At 36.0% G+C, this 26,159-nt stretch overlaps 1 protein-coding gene across 4 annotated transcripts in view; it reads left to right on the top strand.

Moving 5' to 3' along the window:
* CDC42BPA (CDC42 binding protein kinase alpha) overlaps nucleotides 1–26,159 on the top strand; it is a 179,699-nt gene that overhangs the window by 88,585 nt on the left and 64,955 nt on the right. For 2 of the 4 annotated variants that reach the window (XM_053972806.1, XM_053972808.1), the window contains exons 7-14: nucleotides 12,255–12,348; nucleotides 13,104–13,304; nucleotides 13,880–14,128; nucleotides 17,781–17,860; nucleotides 18,890–19,056; nucleotides 19,507–19,629; nucleotides 23,983–24,116; nucleotides 25,760–26,002. In XM_053972806.1, the coding sequence (XP_053828781.1) occupies nucleotides 12,255–12,348; nucleotides 13,104–13,304; nucleotides 13,880–14,128; nucleotides 17,781–17,860; nucleotides 18,890–19,056; nucleotides 19,507–19,629; nucleotides 23,983–24,116; nucleotides 25,760–26,002 (1,291 nt within the window). The remainder of the gene's footprint in view (nucleotides 1–12,254; nucleotides 12,349–13,103; nucleotides 13,305–13,879; nucleotides 14,129–17,780; nucleotides 17,861–18,889; nucleotides 19,057–19,506; nucleotides 19,630–23,982; nucleotides 24,117–25,759; nucleotides 26,003–26,159) is intronic. The other 2 variants (XM_053972807.1, XM_053972809.1) reach the window with 1 other exon arrangement.

Genomic DNA, 26,159 nt, shown 5'->3' with positions numbered 1-26,159 from the left:
GTGGAGAGATAAGATCAACCTCATATTAAGACTGTATATCCTTCTTTTGGAAAAACAAAAATCATTAAGTGATCTCAGAACTCATTTCTGCACAGACCTCCTTTTCCCTCACATCCCATAATTCTCAGTGCATTTATGTCTGTGTATTTATTCCTGGAAGAAGACAGAAAGAGACTAAGGAAGAGTTGCTGTGAGGTGCAGTATGGACCCAGCAGGTTAGTTTGTTTCTTGATCAGTCCCAGAAATTTTCTGGTGGTTTGCAACTAATAGCTTGCTTAAACTCAGGGCACTTATAAATATCGCTGATAATTAAAATACACGTAGGTGTGCCTTATACAGATATACATACAAAGACATATATAAGAATATGTATTAAATTTTTTTAGACCGTCCAGATAGCTTCTGAGTGAACACTCTTCTGTGAATTGTTTTCTTTGTATCAGCAGTGAATTTAAAAAAAATTGAATATGTAAAATGTTTTTTGACTGTTCTTGTCAAAACCAGTGCAAGTCCTCAGTTTGTTGTCTGGTTTACTCTCAGAATTTTTCAGTGCCCTGAGCTGTTTCAGGGACTGTGTGTGGTTGTACTGAAAAGCAGAGAGCAGAGACTGCATATCTAAAATGAGAATCAAAAGGAAAGAAAACATTTATCTGCCTAGATATACATGTTATGGTTTTTTAGCATAGGTAGTAATTTACAGTGCAACAGCTGGGCATATTCTGGATTTCTCGTTAGCCTCTTCTTTCAGGATTTCTTTGACAGATGGCACTCACAGATGGGCATAACATTCTTAAGGAGCTTACTCTTCCTACTCCCTTACCCACCAGTAACTCATGATACTATTAGAAATCTAAAAGCTTTGACATGAATTAGCCTTACTTAGCAGACTTTAATTTTTTAATCTTTAGAATATGCTACAGGGTAGTAGTGCTTGTGGAGTTCTTAATCTGTTTACTTAAGTTCTTAGAAGCCAAAATGGAATTCCAATAAAGTTGACATGGCAAAACATGGCAAATATACTGTCATTTTATTGCTATTTAAATTGTCAAGATAATATTTTTTATTCTTATTTTCTGGAGGAAGAAACCAGAATGATACAAAAAAGTACAGTTTGACAACCCAGAACCAGCTCTGTCAATTGAAGTTTGCAGAGTTGAAGCAATTTGCTTGGCATTCCATTGTAACTACCTTGAAATATGAAGTGAATAAACCTAATATTTAAAGTTGGCTGCTCAGTGGAGCATGTTTCTACCACCATCAGCTAAAACTAGTTTGATTTTTAGTATTTCAAAGTATCATCTAATAGGGTGCCTCAAAAAAAGAGCAAACTGTGCTCAAGACATTTAAATGCACTTCTGTGATAGCTACTTGTTTTTTATGTACTTAGTGTTGTTTCTCAGTATTCATGCAACTTTGGGCTTGAAGGCCATTATTCTTTCCAATGTTGACTCAAATGGCAGTTTTCCCTGATGAATGTTGTTGGTGTGGAGTTTCTGTTGAGGAATGTGAAACTATAAGCAGAGTGATCAGGTCCAAAAAAAGCATTGTGACAGCTGGGCAGGTTAGAGAGGCGAAAATAGTTAGTGCCCTCAGCCAGGTCCTCTGCTGCATGTATTTGTAGCTTATTAGAAAAGTAGAAGAACACCAGATGGAGATAGAAACATGAACTCTGCTTTTTTGTTTTGTTTTCTAAGTGCTGTGTAAATTCAAGGTACACAACTCTTTCTTCAGGAATAGTACATAGCCTGCCGTGGCACAACTTCTGGTTCATGGCCTATTTTTAATTGTGTTCTTTTACTTTAGGGTCCCTTGCTAGGTGGGCAATCTATACCCTGCCATCCTATTTTTCCCAGGGGCTCCTTCATTTCAGGTTGCTTCAGTATTTTCAGTGTAGGCACAGTTAGCTAGTCACATAAGGGCATAATTTAAACACCTCTGTTGAATCTTTCTGCCTGCAAGTAGTTGGGTCCTGAAGAATCCTCTGTAAGCAAACAGCCCTAATCTAAATAATTTTCTTCTCTATGTGTTGAAGTGGTCTGTTCTAGGGAATGTGTATTCCTGAAAATAGTGTTTCATGATAATAAAAAGCATGCCATACTGCAAATTTACAAAACAATTTAGCTCATGAAGGCATGGTGAGAAAAGTAATCTATGCACTGGAATAAGTAGTCCTGGCAAGATAATGCCTGGTTTGCATCTTCAGCAAATTTCTTTGATATTTTGCCACCCAAAAGTCTTCCTATAAAACTTGCTTTGCTCCTGGCTGTTTTAAATATATATTTGCACACATATGTATGTATTGTAGCCATTCTTATGAGAAGATGAGTCCTCTCTGGTAGCCAAGACTTTTTACACAGAGAAAACTTGTGTGACAGAGCAGTGGTATGGGGGGCTGCTCATGGAGTGATGTCTGATGGCTTCAGGCCAATCTTGCAAGCACTGATTATCTTAACAGTGTAAGCAACGTCAGAGACTAACCTTGATTGCTGAGCATTTTGGGATAAATAGGGGCTTTCTGTTCGTCAGACTTTAGATCAAGGAAATGAATTAACAATAAGGAAATAACAAATTTTGTAAGCCTGTTATTAAATGTCAAGATACAATCAAGACAATTTTGTGGTTTTACCTGTCATATCCCTGCAGAGAGAGTGAGGGACTTTGCCAATCTTTGTTTTATGAACTGCAGTTTCCAGTGCAAAAATAGGCATATTCTTAATGCTAAAAGGCTAAAGATACTTTCTGTCTTGAGCCACAAGAAGTCAGAAGTATATAGGCTGCTACAATTGAACCTGTAGTACTCTGGTGTTAGTGCATTTCAGAATTAGGTTTGAGGAGCTTTGGTACAACATAACCAGAAGGTTGTTAGTGTAATAAAAGACAGCTTTAGTCATAATTTCAGAATCACAGAATGGGTGAGGTTGACCTCTGTAGTTCAGCTGATCTAACCCTCCTGCTTAGATCAAGGTCACTGAGGGCAGATTCCCAAGACCCATTTCCCATTGGATTTTTTGAGTAGTCCTTTCAAATTAACCAATTCTGGATTTGATTTGGTCACTGAATGTAACAGAACCCCAGAGTTTTACAGTATTGTGCTGTGGTTATCTTTCAACTTGTTAAATGTAAGAATATTTACCTCATTTCTCAAGTGTTTTCTCCTTGATTTTTACAAATTGCATTCAGTTAGTAGCAATTTTTACTTATTTCCTGTGTTCAATTTTGTACTTCCCAAACAAAGTATTTGTTTTCCAAATCAGTTTTTGTTTCTGAAAAAGAAATAGTTAAAAACATTCCTGTTTTGTTTCTCCCATCTTATGTTTGCTCCTCTTTCAAAACTTCTATGCTTGTACCTCAATCTTTTGCAGTAGGAGAGGCCATCATGAATAGCTATTAAAAGCTACTAAAATTACCCAAAAGAAATTAGGTACAAGGCTTTCATATTTTCATGCATTAAATTTTACTCAATAATACTATTCCGTTCAAGAATAGTGCATTATTAAACATTCAAATGTTCAGTACTTTGTGTGCTCATTTTATATTTGAGTCCCTACAAGTTTTTTTTGTCTAGTATCAGTAAATCTGCTACAAGTCAACCCTGAGGAAAGTTACAAACTTCTGTATTCTTGACCCACTGTGAGAGGCCTGGTAACTTGGGTTTGGGTTTTTCAATTTGTTTTTGACAGTTGCTGTGTCATTCTATTTCAATTAACTTCCATTTTTTAATTTGAACTTTTACAGGTTTCAGAAAGCATTGGACTTTCTCTTACATGCTTGATTGTTTGACATAAGGACTTGTCTTTCTGTTAATGCCTACCACTCTTTTATTCTTATTTCATTGGCATTTAAAATCAATCTGTGAATCAGCCTTGTAAGGTACCAAATTTACAATGCTTATCAAATAGCACGGTGTGTTCCTGGTTTTAGTCTGTAAAGCTGACAAGACAATAGAAATAATCCCTAGGCAATCACAAGTGACTTTGCCCTGACATCTCTTTAAAATGCTGGATGAGGGACCTAACCTGCACGTGAGGGTTTTTTCCATAGATATCTGGTTCTGTCAGCTGATTAGCATTTTAGATGAAGACAGAGTAGCTATGGGAAGTATGTAGATGCCAAGCATTTATCCAAAAGAATGTTTCAAATCACCTCTTTTACTTATTTTTTTAAAAAGAAGGAAGAAAATGGACATAAGCAGCTTCTAAAAATAATTATTATTGGTTTGCATCTGTTATTGTGTTTGATATCCATTACTTGGAAACAAATACATATGCACAAAGCCCACAGGGAGACATTTTTCTGAGGTAAATGAATTCTAGGATATTATAGTATGATGTGGTGGAGCATATCCACCACAGCCAGTAACTACACTCTGTTCAAGTGTTCAGGAATGAATATGAGTGCCTGAACAAACTCAAGATATATATGTGTTGGCTAATGTACTCATTCCCTGTTGCTTGTTATTATTTCCTTTGTTAGCATTTGAAATTCATAAGGAACATAGGATACCATAAGATAAACACTGTGTTGTGTCCAGAATACTTGTCTGAGTGGCAGAAATTAAAGACTGTAGAGCAAAGGACTGGGAGAAGACTTGGAGAGGTCAGCTAGTACTTTCCTTCGGCTTCAAGGGGGGATCAAACTGTAGCTAAACCAGTCTTGACAGACATTTGTCTAACTGGTTTTAAAAGAAAAGTGATGGAGATGGTGACATTTCTTGAATCAATTTGTTCTAGTGTCCTATTGTCATTATTATGGAAGTGTTTTCTAATGTTTCATCTGAGTATCTTTCATTGGTACTTAAATTCATTACTTTTTGTGTTACCACACAAAAAACTCAGTGTGGGTGAGTATTCGATTTAATCTGTTTTGCATTATATACTTCAAGTCTGTGGTGCAGATTCTTCATAGTAAAAGAAGAATGTAATGTAATTACCTTATTTTTAGTGAAAATTGAAATTACCTCGCTCAGTCTGGATTAGGGATTAAAGAAAGTACACTTTGGCAGAAAGTGTGGTCTGGAACTAAGTTAGTTTGGAAGTATCTTATTCTGTAGGTGCTGCACTAAATGTACTACACACAGTACATGGAACCTTGAATTTTGTAGTGCTTTTCATTTAGTTTTGTGATATTACTAAGAATAAAACTTGGTTAGGATGTGTGTATGAATATAAAATTGTCCACACTGATCAATAAATAATGACTATGTCATGGTTGGGTTGATGCTTCCAACTAATTGATGAGAGTCTGTCCATTGAATGTAATGAGATTTAGAGGAATCTCCTGCTGCTTAGAGTAGAGAGATGCTTTTAGCAGAGGTGAATTACTGGTTGTTCCTGGAACAGCACATACAAATAATTTATCATCAAGAGTTAAAGAGAAAACAAGGGAGTTTTACACTGTTAAGATACTGTTTATGAAAAAAAAAATAAAATAAGGTTGATTATAGCATTTATTTCTTCCCTGTAGTTGCTTTTCTTATTAAGATTTAAATTCTGAAGTGTTCAGTCTTTGGCTATTCCTATTGACTTCGGGACTGTATGCAGGGCTATTGCATCTTATTTGCTGGTAAGCTTTAGTTTGTCAGCTTTACATGAAGCAAGTTTTGTTTAGTATACAAACATGCTGCAATGGTTTGGGTGCTATATAAATAATAAGGCTAAGATCAAAGTTATTTAAATTATTTTGGTTTCAATCGAAATACAGGCTTTTTGGATTTCACCCAAAAATGAAGGAGTGTCTGTTTAGGAGAATGCACAGTAGAGTCTTGATAAGAGGCACGGTTAATGAGGTACAATATATTCCAGTTTTCTCATGCTGCTATCTTGTGCAGCCTATCTTGTTGGGATTGCTAAAGAATAACTGCCGACTGTCCAAATCTAATTTGGCTCAGTGCACATTGGTCTTTCTGCCAGATGGAGCCTATTTCTACTTCTGCTCATCAGAATTCAGATAAACCGGAGTTGGCAGAATATGGCAATGCTGACTTTGATATAACCCAGTCCACTGTAAGTGAAAATAGAAATAAACTGCTGGACATCAATGTCCATACATTTGACTGTGAAAAAAAGGCATTATTTGATCAGTAATCTTGATGGAAGTTCACCAGTTGTTTCACTCTGCCTATCTAAAGCAAGCTATCAGTAGAGCATCACTGAATACCTTCATAAAAACTTCACAGGCACCAAAATTTCTCATTTCATTGGAGTGCTGCCAAAACCAAATGTCTTTGTTTTTAATCGTGGAAGTAGCATTTCTTTGTGAGAGAGGTATATGGAGGGGGAAGTCGGCCTGAAACAACAGAAGGGAGTGAAATAAGCAGTTTGCCAAACTTCTGTCCTGCCTAAGGATAATCCTGTGTTTTGAAGGAATTTTGGATAAAAACTCCAGGCATTCTGGCAGTGAAGTCTTGGTTGTGTTTTTTCTTAAAGTAGGTAACTTGGCAAAGGATGGCATTTCTTATTGTAAGAGTGAATAATTATAATCATTGATGTCTGCTTTTAACCTTTTGATTTATACTTTTGGGGAGTGCTCTTGCATGTACAATGAGCAAATAATGTGCTGTGAAATCTTTAATTGGCAATAAGCTTTCTGCATCAGCTTCTCTGTGCCAGCAGTTGCACGTGAAACTAATTTATTTTTCTCAAATGCTGGTGTATTAATTTGCACTGGTAGCATAAAAAATACTGCTAATGTGAATTTTTTCACAGAAAAATAATTTAATGTAAGCTATTCACTTTGTTCCTTGCTATTCAAGAATATCATGTCTTGAGGCATGTGACCTGTTTAGGAAAATTAATTGATTTCCATGCTTTTCTAATGTTAGCATTAGGAATAAAAATTTGTTCTCCAGATTATCTCTTTTTTATCTGCTGAGCTCAAATAAACTAGTAGCTCAGCTATGAAATTGCTCCTTTGATTTCAGACAGGTACATTTCTTTATTCAGGCTCAGCTCACATGCATTTAGAACAATGTGAGTCCCTTTATTCTCATTTCAGTTCTGTTTTTTTAAGAGCTCAGCTGTGTATGCAAGGACAGTCCATCAGCATCTGAAATTTATTCCAAGGAGGATATATTGGACATATTAAGAGGTTCCCACTTGAACCACCTGGCCACTTTTGTTGATCTTGAGAAGGACTTGCTTTTTCCTCCTTTTCTGTCTGATCATTTGTGTTCTGAAAGAAAAAATGATAATACAGATGAATAACTAAACCAAATAAATTCTCCATCATAACTGTACAGCTACAAAGAAGAGGGATCCCCGCTGGTCACAAAATCTTTAATGCCACTAGGGATTTTATCATATAAACGTAGAAGATATAAGCCTGTGGGTTGACCCACTGGCACAGTCTTCGGTAGTGTTTGACACAACTGCTGCTCAATCATTCTGATACAGTTCCTGAAATAATTGTCTCTCTATTTTTGATGCATCTTCCATTCTGTTTGCCTGGTCCCCTCCTCCATGAAGCTGCCCTCGAAACAAGTTAAGATTCTTCTAAATCTGCTTTTTCCTCTGTAGACCTGAGTAATTTCATGTGGTCTTGCAAATAACAGAATTGCATTGATCCAATGATTCAAGGAATGGTATAGATGAACCTCAGAAAACTGTATGCTTTGAAACCATAAGATGATCTGATAACTGAAGTTGTAAGGAACTTAAGGGAGTTTTCTGGTCCAAATTTCAATGTGCAAGACCTCATGATTCCTTAAGTTTCCTTTAGTATAAGAAATGAATCCAGGGGAAAAAATGCGTTCACATGTATTAAAAATTCTTTTTTAGTTTATTTTACAGCTGGAATGTGCTATGGATTTAGCATGTCTCAGAGGGAATACTTTTTCTTGAGTCTTACTGAACAAATGAAATTCTACTCTGGCTCATTAACAGAGAAATCAAAATAAATGGCAATAATCCAGGTATCTGCTGTAGTCCTATTTCAGAATGTTGTTTATATTAACACATGTAAAATGTTTGGGTTTTAATTACAGCTTAAGAAAGTAAACGGTTTTAAAGAGGTGAGTGAAGTCATCTGGGTAAACATGCCAATCTGAAGAACAGCTCCCCGAATTAAACTAAGAAGCATTATAAGGAAGGATTAATTTCTTTTTTTCGTTAGCCTTCACACTCATTTTCAGTGCAAGTGAAGTGTTCAGTGTTATACACTGTTTATTCCTATTGCATTCTCCAGAAAACAGCAGCAAAGCTGCTGTGCAGTACTGATTTTCTCCTACAGTCAAGGCCAACAAAGCTCAGAAAAATAGAAGTTGCTCCTGGACACTCTGTTGAAGTCAAAGTTTAAATGGACGTATGTGTTTCTAGAGAAGTTTATTTGCTCCAGATTTCTAGTTCCTTTGGTGCTGTAAAATCAGTCATTAAAAAAAAAAGTTTCTTTGGGTATGTTGAGTTTCTGTGTTCCCTTAATTCAGTGTGGAGCATATTTGAAGAATTTGTAGTTGCTTGGCTCATGCCAGGTCCAGCTCTGGCAACCTGCACCCTTGCAGATTGAGCTTCCTTGCCCCAGAAGCTGCTATCAGAGTAGGGCTGAACTGTCTGGGACTTGATCAGGCTCAGGGTCTCCAGAGAGCACAGTGGTGTCAGGGCAATTGTCCCGATTCAATACTTGTTCCCACTATAAATCTGGCTCATAAAATACCTTTCAAATCCTTCTATTTCTTGAAAGTGAATTAGTATTTCATATTTCAAGTGAGCTGACCTTTTTCTTTTCTTGCAGTGAACTAATTACAGAGTTAGTGGAGTATTTGGGCTCCACGGCCTTCTAGCCAGATGATATTAATTGCTTGACTGAGCACCATGGTTCTTGTTGAGTGATGTTTAAATAGTCTGCCCACAATTACCTGGTAACTCTTATCTACAGAGATTCAGCCCAGTGGTCTATTCACTGAGCCATATAACTTTTCATTATTTGCTCATTAATTTTGCCAGATTTTAACTACTTTGTCTGGACTTTTCCTTCCTTAGTATTTGCCTAAAGCAATAAGTGTTCCTCTTTCCAGAAACAAGATCAAGAATCATGGACTGCTTTTCCTATATAGATTTTCAATTAATAAAATAATTATTACAAAACCAGTGAGAAAACCTTCTTCTGTGGGATGTGAAGACTTGAAATTCAGGAGGGAATCCTCCAGGATTCATGGATATATTTTCATTCCTCTGCCCTCCACCTAGATATTTTCAGGTTATAATTTTTCCCTCAATATTCCAGTTTTTATGAGTTCCAAACAACTGTGTGCAGAGTTTGATCCCTAAATACTTTGCAGTCTTCCTTTGCTGTAGCTTTGCACTACTTCAGAGCTGTACTATTGAAGGAATTTGGGGAGATGCCGATAAATAGACACTAGAGACAGTGTGGAGTGTCTCTATTACTGATAGTTCTCTTCCTTTTGGTACCAAAGATTGCTATGCACATTGGACAGGAACTGGACATGAGGAAAGAGGATAGTTGTCCTGTATCCCAGGAACAGGAAGCCAGTGGGAACAGGACTGTGAGTAAATAATGACTGCTGAGAACTGAAACAGGATAAAAAAAACAATTAGTTAAATTTGAACAAGCAGGGAGATGAGGACTTGGAGTGAAGAAGGTGGGGGAGAAAGAAGGAAATAGAAGGGGAGGAAATTTGGGGTTGATAGGCTGTGGGAGATTGGATATCTCAGCTTTTGAAGTGAGTTTAGGAGAGATAGGATTAAAAATGCAGTTGAGATGGAAGTAGAAAGAATCAGTCCATACAGTGAAGAAACTGGGATAAGCTGGGGAAGGTGGAGTGAATGTGGAGAGAGAATATGGTATTCTCCACCTTCCCCAGCTCTTTAGAACAGGAGATAGATCAATTCTTATCACTAACGAGAGTAAACAAATGTCATTCAAAACAAAACCTGCAACAAAACTAATCATTCTAATGCAATCTGACTGCTGCAGGCTCGGAGGGGATGCAGGGTTTAAGACTTTATTTTTTCCCATAATCACCACCTTCACACTCTTCAGTTACACTGGCAATAATTACTCCCGTTCCTTGTTCCCCTCTGGGGCTCATAATTTTCTTCCCCTTTGCTTATAGCCTACTCTGCTCTGCAGGTACCAGCAATTCTTGTCTTTCAAACTGTCTTTTATTAATGTAGCTCAGAATTCAGAGCAGTTGTTCATAGTCCATAGCTTCTGTTACAAGAGCTGAAAAGAATTTGTATTTATTAAGTGGGTCTTTTTTCCTTAACTGTAAAAGTTGTTCTTATGAAGTTATTACTGAGCATTACAAATGCCACTCTGCAAGAAATCATTGTTCCTTCAAGTGCATTCAGTGTTATTTGAAGGTTTGGTTTTGCACAGTGTTGACAACACAATGAGATTTTTTCATGTTTTCTTGCTGTTTTGTGAGATTGAATGGGAGAGGTTGGGATGATGATGATGGTTATTAATGTTATTATTATTTCTCTTGGGAATATATTAAATGATAGAACATGGATAAATGGAGCCTCAAGGGTGACTCATGTTTTTGTTTAGCTTGAACTAGGTCCAGCTTCTAGGAGGAACTGGATTTTAGGTGCATGTTTTTGCAAAGTGTTTTAAACTGAAGTTATAATTCCAGCAGTCTCAATTGCATGTGTTTGTTTTTATTTAGAAGCGTGTTTAAGGAATGTTTTTGGTGGGTGAATGCAAAACAAACACAACTATCTCAGTCTGGAGGCTGCAATTCTTAGGCATATTCAGTGTCAGCAAAAATAAAGTAGGAGAATGGTCTTACGAGAATGGACTCGGTTATTTTTTCTGATTTACTGTGTAAAGAATTGTCTTTATGTTCAGTTGCAAGTTGTGAAAGTGTGATTTCTTGCAGTGTTTGCTTTCTACTTTGTAAATATTTCTGAGCATTTGAAAGGTGCCTAAAGTTTGTTTTCAGCATGTGCTGCTGCCTGCTTGCCTTTGAGTAACACAAATTCGGGAAGTTCTTTTTTTCCAAACAGCAAATTGTTACTGTATTAATTGTCACCAAGTGTGTGACACTATGACACCTTTATGCCATAGCTTCTATAATGTTGTTCAAGGTGTGGTTCTAATTTTTTTTCTATTGTAAATTACCAGTAAGTCTTGTCTATAACTCAACTTTTAGTTGGGGGGGAGGGAAAACCACCAACAAAAACAAAACATTGAAATCCAAACAGTAAAATTTGCTCTCAGGTGCAATGCAAACATTTTAGGTTGTGAATATTTTGAGATTTGTCTGCAAAGCAATCAGTGACATTCATTTTATAAGTTGTTTGGGGAATGAAGCAAAGTGAGGACTTAAATTTTTTTTCTATTTTTTAGAGGGTTTGTCCTTATATCTTAGAAATGTTCCCTGAGAAAATATTTGTAGACCTGTATTCATACAGTCATAACTTATGTTTTGAATATAATAGATAAGGATGCTGTAAGAATCTAAAATGCAGCTTTATGTGTGTTTCTAATATCTATACTTAATTGAAAAGAAATTTCAACATCTGAACCTAGTTTACAAATTGAACAACAAATGTTCCTCTGGTAACTGAGGACTTCTGTCCTACTCAGCTGCACACTGGGAACATACACTCTACCTGTGTTTCAGTACACTTAGGAAAAGCCTGAGACAAAAAAAAGGTCAAGTTTACAATATGAAGAGTGTTTATTATGCTGCCTGCTTAGAAGGCTAGTTCCATCTGCATCATGACCTGAATGAGGCAGGCAGAGCTGCAGTAGTGTGTACAGAATGAGCTGCAGTAGTGTGTACAATGCTCATGTCAGCTGAAGCATGACAGATGTACGCGGTGAACAGAGATGCACGTGAGAGAAGAATGTCAATGAAAGACAGTAAATCTAAAAATGTGTTAACTATTTCAGGATTTCATTGGCCTTTGTTCTGTTGTAAAATCTAGGGGTTGTTTCCAGCTCCAGTACAAGCATGCATCTCCTTGAGAGCATTTCACTAAAATTCTTCAGATGATTTTAAAATTTTATATACAAAAGCTCAGAGCAAGTAAGATTATCCTGTCTACCCTTGAGACATGAGAGGAATTTAAATACACAATTCTTACTAAAATTAAGAAGCATTGTAGGATTTGACTCATCTACAGCCGCTGTCATGAAATGTCTAGTGCAAATTTCACCGTATCATGAGTGACTGTCTTTTGTGAACTGAGAGGTTGCTGGTTTTGAATGAAAAGACTTGTAGAATTAATGCTTGGAATACATCTTATGCAATACATTTTGTACTAATCCTGGAATTTGTTTAATTGCAGGGATATAAAACCAGACAACATCTTGATGGATATGAATGGACATATTCGATTAGCAGATTTTGGTTCTTGTCTGAAACTGATGGAAGATGGAACGGTAAATAAGAAAGAATGATTCATTCCTAAATATTTTTTCTTCAGTCCATTGATTGCCACAAAATGTGTGCTAATATAGGGAAAAGGTGCCTTATAGCAAATGAAATGGAACTGTAAATGGTATTGGTATATAAGTGACTTTCTTGAAAATTCAGCTGCAGACTGCTTGGATTTGCAGTATATTAAAAACTTTTTAGCATACAGTCAGCTCATAAATAAATAAAGGGAAGCTGTGCTGTCAATGCCAAGTAGGTGTTTATGAACTATGAATCTCCCAGTTTTAAGCTCTGAGCTCTAATCTTTATTGAAAATGTAAGCTGTAGAATGAGCAGGATGAGATACTGAAATGTGATGATGTTCTTCTAGTACATTTACATTTGCACATTAAGTGTGACTAGAATGTAATTCCAGTATGTTTAATCATGTCCCAGGGGATTAAAAAGGATTTGACCTAATATATGTGATTACCACATCTGTAATTGCTTACTGGCTCTAGTTGTGACAATTGACAGTTTTGCCCTTTATCTGTTTTTAAATACTGATAATAGTTTAGCAAAAGTATATTATTGGGATGCCTATTAATGCAGTGGCTTGGATGCTTAAATATCTGTTTATGAATTTAGAAGCTTTTACTTGTATTTAGTTGTTTTTGTTATTACAGGAATGTTGGGCTAAATTTATATATACATGGGCACAGTACCACACTGTCTGTAATGATGAAAGTTGATTTTAATCCTGAAAATGCAATTTCTCCAGGTCCAATCTTCAGTGGCAGTTGGAACACCAGACTACATCTCTCCAGAAATCTTGCAGGCCATGGAAGATGGAAAAGGGAAGTATGGGCCCGAGTGTGACTGGTGGTCCCTGGGCGTTTGCATGTATGAAATGCTTTATGGAGAAACGCCCTTTTATGCTGAGTCCTTGGTGGAGACCTATGGGAAAATAATGAACCACAAAGTTAGTGCACTTTCTGTCTGTCTCTAAGCTAATTTTTAATAATGGGGTAACTTGAACACGTATTTAAAAATAAGTTTTTATGTACTAATTATGTTAAGTATTCATAAATGTAGAACAAAAAATATGTTTTCCAAGTTAATGGTTATGGATTGCAGATGACTTTGCTTTGGGATAAGGCTAAAACTTGAAATCTGGGTTTGGAAACATGGATGTTAATTCACTCTGTGGAGTCTGTCTTGGCTACATGGCATCAATCCTGTTGTGTTTCTTTCTTCTGGAAAACCCATTCCTTGGCTTGTGCAGAAGATTCTAAAATGTTCTTCCAGATGGAGCTAGCTGTAGAATTCAACAGCTGTAGTGTAAGAGAAATTTAAATACAGGGGAAAAACTAGAAGACAAAAAATATTAATAGTTTCTATCCTTAGCAGAAGTCTTTTCTTTGAAACCTTACTGCATGTATTTCAGAGCTGGAGTATTTAAACATTTCTTTTTCTAAATAATGATTTTCACTAAGAAGGTAATTTTCCCAACTTTTTCTTGGTAATAAACTGTTTCCTCTTGTTTTAATTTTTAAGGAGAGGTTTCAGTTTCCTGCTCAAGTGACAGATGTCTCTGAAAGTGCAAAGGACCTCATCCGAAGGCTCATTTGTAGCAGAGAGCATCGACTTGGACAAAATGGGATAGAAGACTTTAAGAACCATCCGTTTTTTGCTGGGATTGACTGGGACAACATTAGGAACTGTGAGGCACCTTACATCCCAGAAGTCAGCAGCCCTACTGATACATCAAACTTTGATGTGGATGATGATTGCTTAAAAAACTCCGTAAGTATACATTTTGATGGATCAGCCTTTATAGTATACTTTGTAACAAAACTTATGGAAAAGGCAGCTTATTTCACTGTGTTCTGCATAAGTAACAGGTGCTGCTTTGAGGAACTGAGAGGGGAATACTTTCATAGCTTATAGGCTGGTCCTAAAATCATATTTGTGTAAGGATAATTTGTGTAAATTCATTGTAGCTTTACATGTCTTTAGCTAGTATACATCTGTTGTAGTAACAAGTTTAGTGTCCATGTCTTATAAAGAATAATACATTCACATACAGAGAGTCTGCAAAACTATTTCTAGCAGAGCATTGCTAAGACTTAGTATAAGTTTGCGTATTGCATTTTATTGTATTTTATTGCTCCACTCTAATTGCTTATATCAGTGTTGGATTCCATTCAGTTAATTTCCACTAAACTTTTTCCAGCCTTTTCTCCAACTTGATTTTTGGGAAATGTAGGAGAAATATTACAGCCATTTCTTAGGAACGAGAAAAGATTTTTACCTTTGCTTAAAATGCTCTGCAGCTATTGATTTTACCACACTTTCTATACTTTTGAAAAGGAGCTTTAACAAATGATAGATGTCATAGCATTGGAGAAATGCTTTATGTTCTCTCCTTGGAAATATCTTTGGGTGTGTTGGTGTGTGTGTCTGTTGAAAGATGCAGAAACCTGCTGTTTATATGTGAGGTAAAGAATTTTCACCACTTTTGCTTTTGTTTTCTGAACTGCATCTGCATCTCAGTTTCACTCAGTTTTCTGGGCCTGCAGATAAGTGGCAACATGAATTGATGTAGACAAGATGATCATTATTCGCATTCCCTTTTCTCCAGCTGCACATTAAAATGTGGAAAACACTTTGACTAAAACCCTTTGTGGGTGTCAGTGTCTTTTCCCAAGTAATAAACCACAGGACAAGAGGAAATGGCCTAAAGTTGAGCTGGGGGAAGTTTAGTTTGGATATTGGGAAAAATTTCATTACCAGAAGGGCTACCCAGGAAAGTGGTGGAGTCAACTATCACTGAAGGTTTTTAAAACACATGTAGATGTGGTCCTTAGGAAAGTCATTTAGTGATGGACCTAACAGTTAATGGCTGGACTCAGTGATCTTTTCCAATTTAAGTGATTCTGTGATCTCTGGTTAAATCCCAGACCCCTTTTCCTTAGGGGCAAATTAAGCAAACCAATGTATCTGCATAGGATGACTTGCATTTTTTTCATTTTGTTTCCTCACTTAGATCTGATATTTCCACTTCCCTTCACAACAGAAGTATTTTTATCTTAAAACTTGTTGATACAGTCTTCAGATACCTGTTTGCACATTATTTTGTCCAGCAACAGCTATGAGGATGGAGTAGCTGGGGTGGATGCTGTATGTAGCAGGTCATTGTATGTGAAGCTGAAATATCTTTTGGAGGTCATTCACACATTTTAGTGTTGTCCATTCTACTCCTCCTTTTTAGAGCCCAGTCTCCCACCTGAGGTTTTCAAACTCTGCCTGTGCAGTGTGAATGCTTTACGATTGTGAAGAAACAAGAACCTGCAGGTGAAGAAAGAATGCTTCTCTGCTGAGATACTGGACTCTCAACTGAGAAAACTGAGTCCAATTCTTAATTTGCTTTAGACATTTGGGGGTGAAAAGCAATGCCCCTGGACTGGTAGAGAAAATACCAGTTTCTAGAGCTTCTTTTTCAGTTTCCTAATTTGAAACATCTGAAGGTTTTGTTCTGTTTTAATATAAGGATGTTATTTTCTTGACATTTCTTTTCACACCTAGTATCTCAGAACTGCTGTAAAAACCTAGCCTGAAGGCACTGCATGACTGAGAATATTTCACATTTTTGCTTTGACCAGTGGACATTGTATTTCATATTGCTTTGCCTCAAATTCCTTATATATAACTGGGAGGTATTTTCTCTTCCATATTTCGCTCATATCTTTTGAGGAAGTTCCACATACTCACACTGCTGTTATAGAAGTCAGCACCACAGATAAGCTCATGAGACCTTTTTTTTTTTTTCCCAAAAATTCTTGGCAAGATTTGAATTGCATAGAGCAAATGGGGAAAACCCAGTACTGAAGATAAAAGACAGTGTTGAAAAGGCATGATTGTTATTCTTCCTGAACTTTGAATGAGACCGTAGTCCCATGGAAAAATTATATACATAATAATGACATTTAAAAAGTATGTTGAGGATACACACAAGCATAAAGAGCAAAACTGTGCTGTTCAGGCAGCCTAAGCTGTGCTGGGTTTTAGCTTTTAACTGTTTGGTTTAGTCATCTCTCATTTGGTTTGAGAGATTTAGTCATAATTTTCTCAGCATGGTAGTACAGCTTAGTTCACAGAAACAGCAAAGAGATACTTATCTTGATCTCTGCAAAACAAATTTTTTTGCAGAATCTTACCTTATGATGAATAGATATGATATTTTAGAACAGTAACCTGTGTGGTACCTGAGAATTGTCATGTGGGCTGTTAAAATCATGCAATTAAGCATTTGATATTTTTAAAGTTATTTCTGAAGATAGTTTTGAAATTTGAATCTATGAAAGGTGAAAACAAAATGTAAAGAAGTAGAATTTTACTTTTTCTAACCATAGTAATCTGTAATAATTGATATTTTTATCATGAATTTACACAATCTAGCAATATCATTACTCTTGTTGGGGAACTGTTTTATAACATGAAGGTTTTTGTCAGCTAAGAGGACAAGGTTGTGATGTAATATAGCTGACACCACCACTGGAAAGGTAATTTCAGATTTCTTTTGAATGCAGTCTTACTCCTTGTCCTTTCCTGCTGAGTTTTATATGAAAGAAATTTACAACTTTCTTTCTTCATTTTTGTTTGGGTTTAGAAAGGAATTGTTACATACCTTTTCTGACAATTTGGAATCTTTTGTCACTTCCAGTGAAATAATATCTTTTTGGGGGTTTTCTTTTGGTGACTGTTATGGGCATCTCTAGTAGAGCAACATAAACCTTCGGGTTAAACAGGAAGCTTTTAACAGAACATTTAAGAATATTAGAACTTCAAATAGTCCAAGTAAAATAACAGCAGGGTTATTTTAGCCTGAAGAGAAACTTGAAGATTTGTCTTGGTTTGTAGTTCTTTGTCTGGAAAGAAAGAGGAGCAAAGAATGAAGGAATGGTCAAAGCACTAATGGGATTAGAACACTCTGTGGTATTATTTCTTTCTAGTAAATGCCTGCTGATTGTTCTCTCCAAATAGAGATGGCCCACTCAGAAGTGGGCTGGTAATTCTACAGGCAGGAAGCCCTGTTGACTCAATAGCAAGGAGGAACATAGCAGGGAATAAAAGGTGTTGCTCTTTGTGCTAAGAACTTCTTGGAAAAAAGAAGGAATAAATTGGCACCTTGTATGCGTAATATTCTGCTTTCCTCCAACAATAGCCTATTTAATTAGAAAAGCATTTTTATGTCAGCATGCTCTGTTTTTGTGTATGTTAAATGCTATTATAAATAGATTTAGTTGATGCTGTTTTATATTTGGGCTGTAGATAAGGATGACAGTGACTATAGTTCATATGATACTATCACTAACACTTCTCATATGGTTAAACTGGAAAATCTGTTTAAGTCCAATAGGATACTGCTTACTCAACTGTCCTATTATTTTTCTAGGAAACAATGCCTCCCCCATCCCACACTGCATTTTCTGGCCATCATTTACCATTTGTGGGTTTCACATATACAAGTAGCTGGTAAGTTAAGAGTTCCAAAATTGTCTGTAGGCTAGTTACACAGCATTCTAACTTTCTGTCTTTGAAACATATTGAACAGATATCAAAGAATGTAGTTTATTGAGGAAATTACCATAATCTAAAATGCTGTCTGTTCAAAAGAATGAGCTCTCTGCAGGTAAAATTCACATTCATATAAAAGTCAGCACCTGTGCTCGGGGGGGGAGTTTTAATGAGAAAGGTTGTTATTAGAGAATATATAAAATTAACTGTACATGACACAGTTAAGACTAGATTTGTGGACCACGGCAGAACTTAGTTTGTTAGACATTAAAAGCAGTTTTATTTCTATCCCTTTGACACTTCTGTAAAGTCTGAATAGAAATTTTGTAAAAATTACTTTATTTGATATCTGCTATTAATGTAGAATGTATTTCACTCATTTCCATTGCTAAACTAAACAGAGAAGTCCCTTGTATGCTCTTTGTTTATGGAAATAAATAAATAAAGAATGTTTACAACCATTGAAAAAACAGGCCTATGTTTCTGCTGGGAATGTGACTATGTCCTAGAATGTCCTAGACTTCAGAAGGATTATTTGCATAAGTAGTAGCATGTGTACATGAGTAGCCACAGCATTTCTGACATGTCTGTGCCTAGTTGTTATGGGATAATTTCACACCATTTTTGGTGATCGTTGTCTTTAAAGCATTTGTGATGCTTGATTAACTATTCTCAAATGAACCTTTTTTGTAATTTTACTGTCTAGGCTTTTGCTTTTTGCTATCTGGCTAACAAAGAGTGTCCATAATGATTTTTAATCAGGCATTCATCCACTTCTGTGTAACAAAAAATGCATTGAGAAAATCAGGCATGCTAGGTAAAAATTATTTCAATTTCCAATGAGCACAAACAAGATATTATTTGATGTTATAATAAATGGCATGGTAATTAACAACTTAAACAAACTGTTTATTGGTTGATGTTTTTATAGCAGTATTTTAAACCAGGCTGTTGTAAACTCCAATACTACTTATTTCTTTCCCCCAGTGTGCTTTCAGACCGCAGCTGTCTAAGACTGACAGCTGGACCACCCTCCATGGATCTTGATGCCAGCATTCAAAGAACTTTGGAGGACAGTTTAGCAACAGAAGCTTATGAGAGGAGAATAAGGCGTTTAGAACAGGAAAAGCTTGAACTTAGCAGAAAACTGCAAGGTATAGTCATTTAAAAAAATCATTCCATCACTTCTTAAACTTTAAACCTGCGGTTTTGTAAGGCACTGTTTATACTGTGGAAAAAAGTTAAATATACCTCCTGGAATGCTTTCTAGTAGAAAATAATTCTCTGTGTTATTTCTGTTGATCAGTTAAATTTCTGTTACTCTTTATGCCTGAAACACACCATGTATGTATCTTCTTATGCTAACTTTGTTCTCACTGTACCTTGGTCACTATGGCGTAAACATTTCATTCTTAAAACTTCTAAGAACTTAGTTGGTCCAGCTGACAATTACTGAAAAATTGGCACTTAATAGTTGGAAATTACAAATTGTAGAATGCCCAGTGTAGGATCTTTTGGCATGTCTTAATTTATCAGTAGTATCTCTTTGATCTCCTCAGATGTCAGACATGTTATTCGTCCCCCTCTCTTCTGTCTTTTTCTAGAGTCCACCCAGACAGTGCAGGCTCTGCAGTATTCAACAGTGGATGGCCCAATAACAGCAAGCAAAGATTTAGAAATTAAAAGTTTGAAAGAAGAAATTGAAAAGTTGAAGAAACAGGTAACAGGTATGTTGTCAATACTAATGTAAAAGCTGTAACAAGAAACTGTATTTTGTCAAGTTTGTTTTTTTTCTCTCCAATTGTAATGTTAGTTTTCCTTGGCTTTATGAAAGTTTTCCAGTCTATTTTTACTTCTCATTTTACCCCTTACTCTCCCACTGTACCTCAACATTTTCTCCAAATTCAATTTGAGTTTTCCAAGTGGCAAGGAGTAGTGCATGAGAGAGGATACAATGGGCCATGGGGCTGCACTTCCAGCAGCAGAACTGACCAAAGAAAACTGCCACCAAAATAAGTCCTGCCTACAGCTGCATGGCCCCTTCTCAATCTGTGCATTCCCTGCACTCTCTCATGATTTTAATTAACTCAATTAAACAAGGAAAATGCTATTAGATAGAGAGAATTTAATCAACTTCTGATCAGATAAATCAGCACAAGGTGGGCAATAGAAGCACATGAGGAAAGGGAGATGAGAGGGAGAAGAAGAACCTTACAGCTCTGCTGTCAATGAACTGTTATTCCTTTCAAAACTGAGCATTTATTTCTTTGCTTCTGAGAGTTCTTGAACATTTTATGAAAACTAAAGTTTTGACTGTCAAGAACCTCAGTACTTTAAAATTGGAAAAGCGTTTTTGAAATCTGTGCAGCTAAAAAGATTAATTTTTAAAATTAATGTTATGCTGCCTTTCATCAGGACTCTCATACTAGTCAAAAAACAAAGATCTGCTTTAGCCCAGTATGTGTGTTTTACAGAGGCAACTGGAGATGTTCAGGGGAAAATCCACCTTTTCCAGCCTTACTTTCCCAGATTCTGGGCAATTCATGTTTTAAGAACTTTGAGAGGGAGGGCTTACATTGCACCACTATATTGAATATAGCTATGAGTGAACCAATTTGCTGTCTGTTTAGCTAATACGTTGTTACTCTGCTTTAAAGGCTAGTATTCAGTATTCTTGATTTGATATTCTGAACTAAGGTGAAGAGAATTTTCTCTCACAGTGACTCGTAGCATAGGACTCCTGCTATCTGTCTCCATAATGCTGTCTTTAAAATAGGATCTTGAGAGCAGAGACATCTCAAAAAAAAAAAAGGAAGAAAGGAAGCACAGCAGGATTTTTTTATTTAGGAAAATTAACAATACACTGTTACATATCAGGTCTAGAACCAAAGAAACGGGGAAAAAAACCCAATTAATCTTATAGAAATAGGAAAATGTCTGCGTTTTGTTTGAAAAAAAAGTCACAAGTAGTGGTAGATACATCTCTATTACATGTCCATATCTTGCCTGAGGCAAGAGAAAAACAAACAGCCAGAAAGGTTGGAGGAAACTACAGAAAACATTTGTTCTGGTTTGTATTTGTGACAAGACTTCATTCAATTCCTGGAAGTGTCAGGAATGCCAGCAGCGACACCCACAGAAAGAGTAACTTGAACTTAATGTGCAGATGCTGGAGTGGATGTGTTTGGACTCTGCAGCTGCCTTGTGGGGCAGGAAGAGCTATGTGTGAGCTGCAGAGTGCAGCACACAGATTACAGCCTGTTAAAATTGTGTAGTCTGAAAAAAGCCTGTTACAGATACACAGTTGGACAGCTGCTCTGGCGTGATGCAGCAGTTTTGTATTGTAACATAGGCATTATTTTTGGATAGGAACGAGGCTTAGCTAGCTCAGGGAGGATCACTCTGGTTTGAATGATGCCATGTTGGCATCAGGACAAAGGGTTTTGTGAAATTTTGCTCCAGCTAAATGTCCCTCCTCTTGCTGCTGTAATGAGTATAAAGGCAACATGATCAGAATCCCCTTCTCTGCAACAATCCTTAGATGAAGTTTTGAGTCTTTGAGACCACTGAAAACCACCTTTACAAGAACAGTTTGTGAATGAGACCAGTCATTCACAGAAAAACATCAGAATCAGCTTTAAATTGTATTTTATTCTTTATTATTGAACTGCAATTTAGTTCACTGCTGAAAATATCACCTACTTCCTTTGGTAATGAAAAAAAAAGTAAAGGTGTGGAAACATTGCCCAACACATCTGCTACCTGTTTTGAAATTGAAAAGAAGTCAAAGTCTGGTGAAAGTGGTCAATACTGAGAAGTTTTTTCCTAAAGTAATTTTATGCTTCACACAACATACATATTTGTGTATTTTTTCCTAGACAGAATGTGTACTTTTGGAGTTTGGTTTGGAAGTGAATAATAGGATCAAATGAGGAAGGTCTAAAGCTGCCTAACGCATCCCCAGTCACCACACAACTTTGCCAGTGAATACTTGAATGCTTTGTCTGATCCAGCTATTTGTTAGAAAAGACTCATTTGTGCCTTAAGCTGTAACTAATACAAGAAAATCTGATAAAATAAAAAGACAATTTTCTATTTTACTTGACTTTTATGGGGATTTTGAGATAGATTTTAGAACTATATTCATGACAGAACACAGAAACAAACCAAATGATGGCCCTGGCTGGATGCTTCCAAATATAGGGGAGCTAGTTCCAGGTTTTCTGGATAGCCTTTAAAAGAGATAATTTTTCTACTAGATCTGATGAACTTTAAGAAGGTTCAGGTGCAGAGATGAACTTTTTATGCTTTGGACTCATCTCTTGAGTTACTAAATGTAATGTAATAATATATTACAGTGAATGTTCGCATATATTATCAAAAATGTTAGTTAAAACTAGGGTGATTGAATGGAAAATTACCTGTTACAGCACATATGTCACACCTAGATTTTTGTTACATTTTTTAACCTGTTTTACTGCCTGTTCTGAAGCTGTAAGAGTAAACACCTGCTTAAAAAGGTAATAAAGAATGAACTCAAAATTGTGTCAAATTCAGGAGTGTCACTGGGAGGGCTTAGAAAAATACATTTTTCTTGTCTATCTGGTTTTCCAGGAAATGACAAGCTAGCATATGCTTTCAATTTTTGAGGTCAAAGTTATAATTTTTGTTCGCTAAGTTACATAGGAGAAAACTTTGAGGAATCTTTAATATTGCCAAATATGTAAAGGGCAGCAATGCAAGAAGAAAACAGAGCTGTGGAACAAAGTAGTTCATGCACAGAAAAGAGATTTATCTTGGCTCAGCAGAGCCATATATAAACTTTCTTTTCACTGGTGACTTCAGAGTAGACTACATAAGGAAGGCAGTTAATAATTTCTGGCTTTGAGCTGCATCTCTTATTTAAGTGCATTCTTTTAAATTTTTAAACCAGAGTTAGTGAGTTAAAACAATAGTGAATATTTTTCTGGGTATAAGCTAATGGTATTAATTTGCTTATAAAATTCTTGTGTTTCAGAAATTAGCCCTCTTAAAAATGTATGTGTTTTTATATTTGATTTCTCCAAGAGCCAGTCTCTTAGGGTTACATTTATGAAAATGTAGTTAAAAGTCATGTAGTTAAAAGTTATTAAGAATATAGATGGGTTCCTGTTCTTTGGGTAAATACAAGTGGTCTGAAGACCTGCCCACAACTGAAATAAAAGAAAGCATATCCAGTGATTTCATAGAACTTGGAATTAACTTACCTTCCTATATATCTTGCTTTAAAATCTTGTTTTTTAAGTAAAGACTACAAGGCAAAAAAAAAAAAAAAAAAAAACCAAAAAAAAACCAAAAAAAACCAAAAAACAAAAAAAAACCAAAAAAACAACAAAAAAAAAAACCACTCACTAGTTAGAAAATTTCAGTTGCCATATTTTATGAGTTTCAGGTTTTCTTGTAGAATTTGAGGGTATTTATATGACATTATTTAACTGTGCCATAGAAATATACTGTCACTGTATAACTGACTGTTGGTAAGAAACTGGCTGCAATAGTTCTCCCTTATTTATAGTAGTAATAAAGCAGATCACATAAAAACAAGTGGTTTTCACACTAGAAATAATAAGTTTAAAAGTACTGACAGGAGAACACTTGCCAGCTCTTGAGTGACCCATTATTTTTACTGTTTCTTTTTGGGGGAAATTGGGAGGAGGAAGGAGACTGTTTATAATTACAATGTAATAAAAGATGTATTATATATTACATCACAGCACATAAAAGTCAAATGTATAAGTCATGGTAAAGCATACATTACAGAATTATATATAGAACATGGTCATTATAATGTGAGAAGACAAGTTATTATCATTTTTGTGTTGTATTCCAGCAAGCTGGGACCTTTCATTCTGTTCCCTTAAAAGCAGATAATGGCAGCTGAAACAACCTGCTCCCTTTTCTAAACCTGATAAGAATCGCCTTATTTTGTGATTAAATGGAAACCAGAAAAAATATCGAAGGGGCTTCAAGCAGCTAGGCCATGCTGTTCTAGAAATACAATTTTTCCCTTAGAATATTAAGAATTCTGCTGCTTTTTCTAGAATCTGGTCAGCTAGAACAGCAGCTCGAGGAGGCCAGCACTGCAAGGCGGGAATTGGATGATGCTTCCAGACAAATAAAGGCTTTTGAGAAGCAAGTCAGAACTCTGAAGCAAGAGAGAGAAGATCTTAATAAGGTAAAATCATTTTGTCAGCAACTGTTCTAAACCCTCAAGACTGTTTTGTTTTTGTTCATTTTGCTTGTAGTAACCTTCAAGTGTAAAACTAATGAGCAGATAATAAGTGTGTAGCATGACCTACTTAGCTTTCTGCCTTTTTTTTTGTTGAAGAAAAGGACATTATTTAACACGTTGTCTGTATGACTGCTGGGTGCTCCCTAAGTGATTGCTTCCAGATAGTGAGCAACTCCATAATCCAAATTGCATGGTGGCTGCAAAAAAAGGTTTTATAGCTTCACATTTAGGTGATACTGATGGGGGTTAGAAGACAGATTAGAGAATAACTATTCCAGACAATTTAATCTGAAGTACGGCTGAGACATTAACAATGAAAAAAATGTGAAGAATATGGTATTAAGGCTGTGTCACCGAAGTGTTTCCAGAGGGAGATGTGAAAAATTGCCCAAGTATGAAAATTGAAAAGTAATTTGAAATAACTACAGTTAAAGAATACTGGACTTTGTTTCTTCTTCTCTGATCCCTCATTTTCTTAAGTACAACATACTGTCTTCCGTGGCTGTTTCTTGTATTCATTATTAAATCAACCTGTAATCAGGTGTGAAATACATAAAACCTGTTTTTCATTGGTGATTGGTGATTATATTGGCCCAGTATTTTAGAGTCCACACTAAAGTTGATGTGCCAGCTGTGTTTAACACTGTTTTTTCTGACCCTTAAGGCTCTTAACATTTTGAAAGCTGCCAGTTTGTCCCAGAAAAGACCATCTCTCTTCTAAACCAACTCCTAGTGATTAGGACCTCTTTTTAAGAACCATAGAAAAATGTTTAGATTTACATGGATGTCAGCAGTGCCAAATATTAATTCTTCCAGTTCATGGTTTTTTTTTTTTTTTTTATCCTGAACTTTACTTTTCCTTGCTTCTTTTTTCTGCTCTGGTTTGACTGAACATTATGGAACTATTTAAACTGTTGTAGTCCCTCATTGGTAGTGTGCTGGCACAAATCTAGGGCACAACAAGTTTCATGAAGGTATTGTGATGTGGAGTTATCACTGCACTAGCAGTGTTATTTCATGCTGTTTCTTTGAAAAGAATATATTATCATATATTGCTTTTATTCACTGCAGTGTTTTATTGCCTGAAACTTTCTCTGATATTTGATAATAAGGTACAGTGTATGGAAATCATATTTGCCATTGCAGGCCAGTTTTCTAGAGCTCCTTGGATAAAAAATTTCATAGAACAGAGTTTTCCATCCAATTTTAACCATTTAGCACTTGAGATTCTTGTAATTTATTTAAGTAATTATTAAAAACCAATGCTAATGACATTTTTGCGTTAGGAAAGCGAGGTATTTTTATATGGTAATGCAAGTGCTTGAAAACCATTGTGTTTACCTGTAATAATGGAGTCGATTCCTACTTGGGTTACATTTATGGAGCTTTACTAACTCTAGTAGTGTAAAACATGCCTCTTTCCTTATTTATAGAGGCATGCAATCTGTATTGTAGATGCATTCATGAAATCAAAATGAATATGTAGTTTCTATTCACTCTGGAGAAGGTGTTAGATGCTCGTCCAAAGACAGAATTGGCCTTGTAGCTTTCTAGGTTTATTACTTAATTCTTTTTTTAAACTGTAGGAACTGGCAGAGTCTAGTGACAGATTAAAATCCCAAGCCAAAGAGCTGAAAGATGCACACAGCCAGCGGAAATTGGCAATGCAGGAATTCTCAGAGATGAACGAGCGGCTGACAGACTTGCACTCTCAAAAACAAAAGCTTGCCCGCCAGCTCCGAGATAAGGAGGAAGAAATGGAAGTGGTGATGCAAAAAGTAGAAAGTTTAAGGCAAGAGTTACGCAGAACAGAGAGACTTAAAAAAGAAGTAAGTGGTGAGAAGACTGTTTAGACTCTATGAAATAAGTTATATGTAAGGTTTTCTGAGTATTTTTTTTAATTTGTAAATCTTTAACCTTTTGTTTGTTGCTTCAAACAGTACCAGTTTTGTTTTCTAAGACTTTGAAGTGTTCAGTTTGGTGCTG

This window comes from Vidua macroura, chromosome 3 (genome assembly GCF_024509145.1).
Source record: "Vidua macroura isolate BioBank_ID:100142 chromosome 3, ASM2450914v1, whole genome shotgun sequence".
Classification (NCBI taxonomy): domain Eukaryota; kingdom Metazoa; phylum Chordata; class Aves; order Passeriformes; family Viduidae; genus Vidua; species Vidua macroura.
Note: the sequence above shows the minus strand (reverse complement) of the source record. Positions and strands in the feature narration are given on the sequence as shown.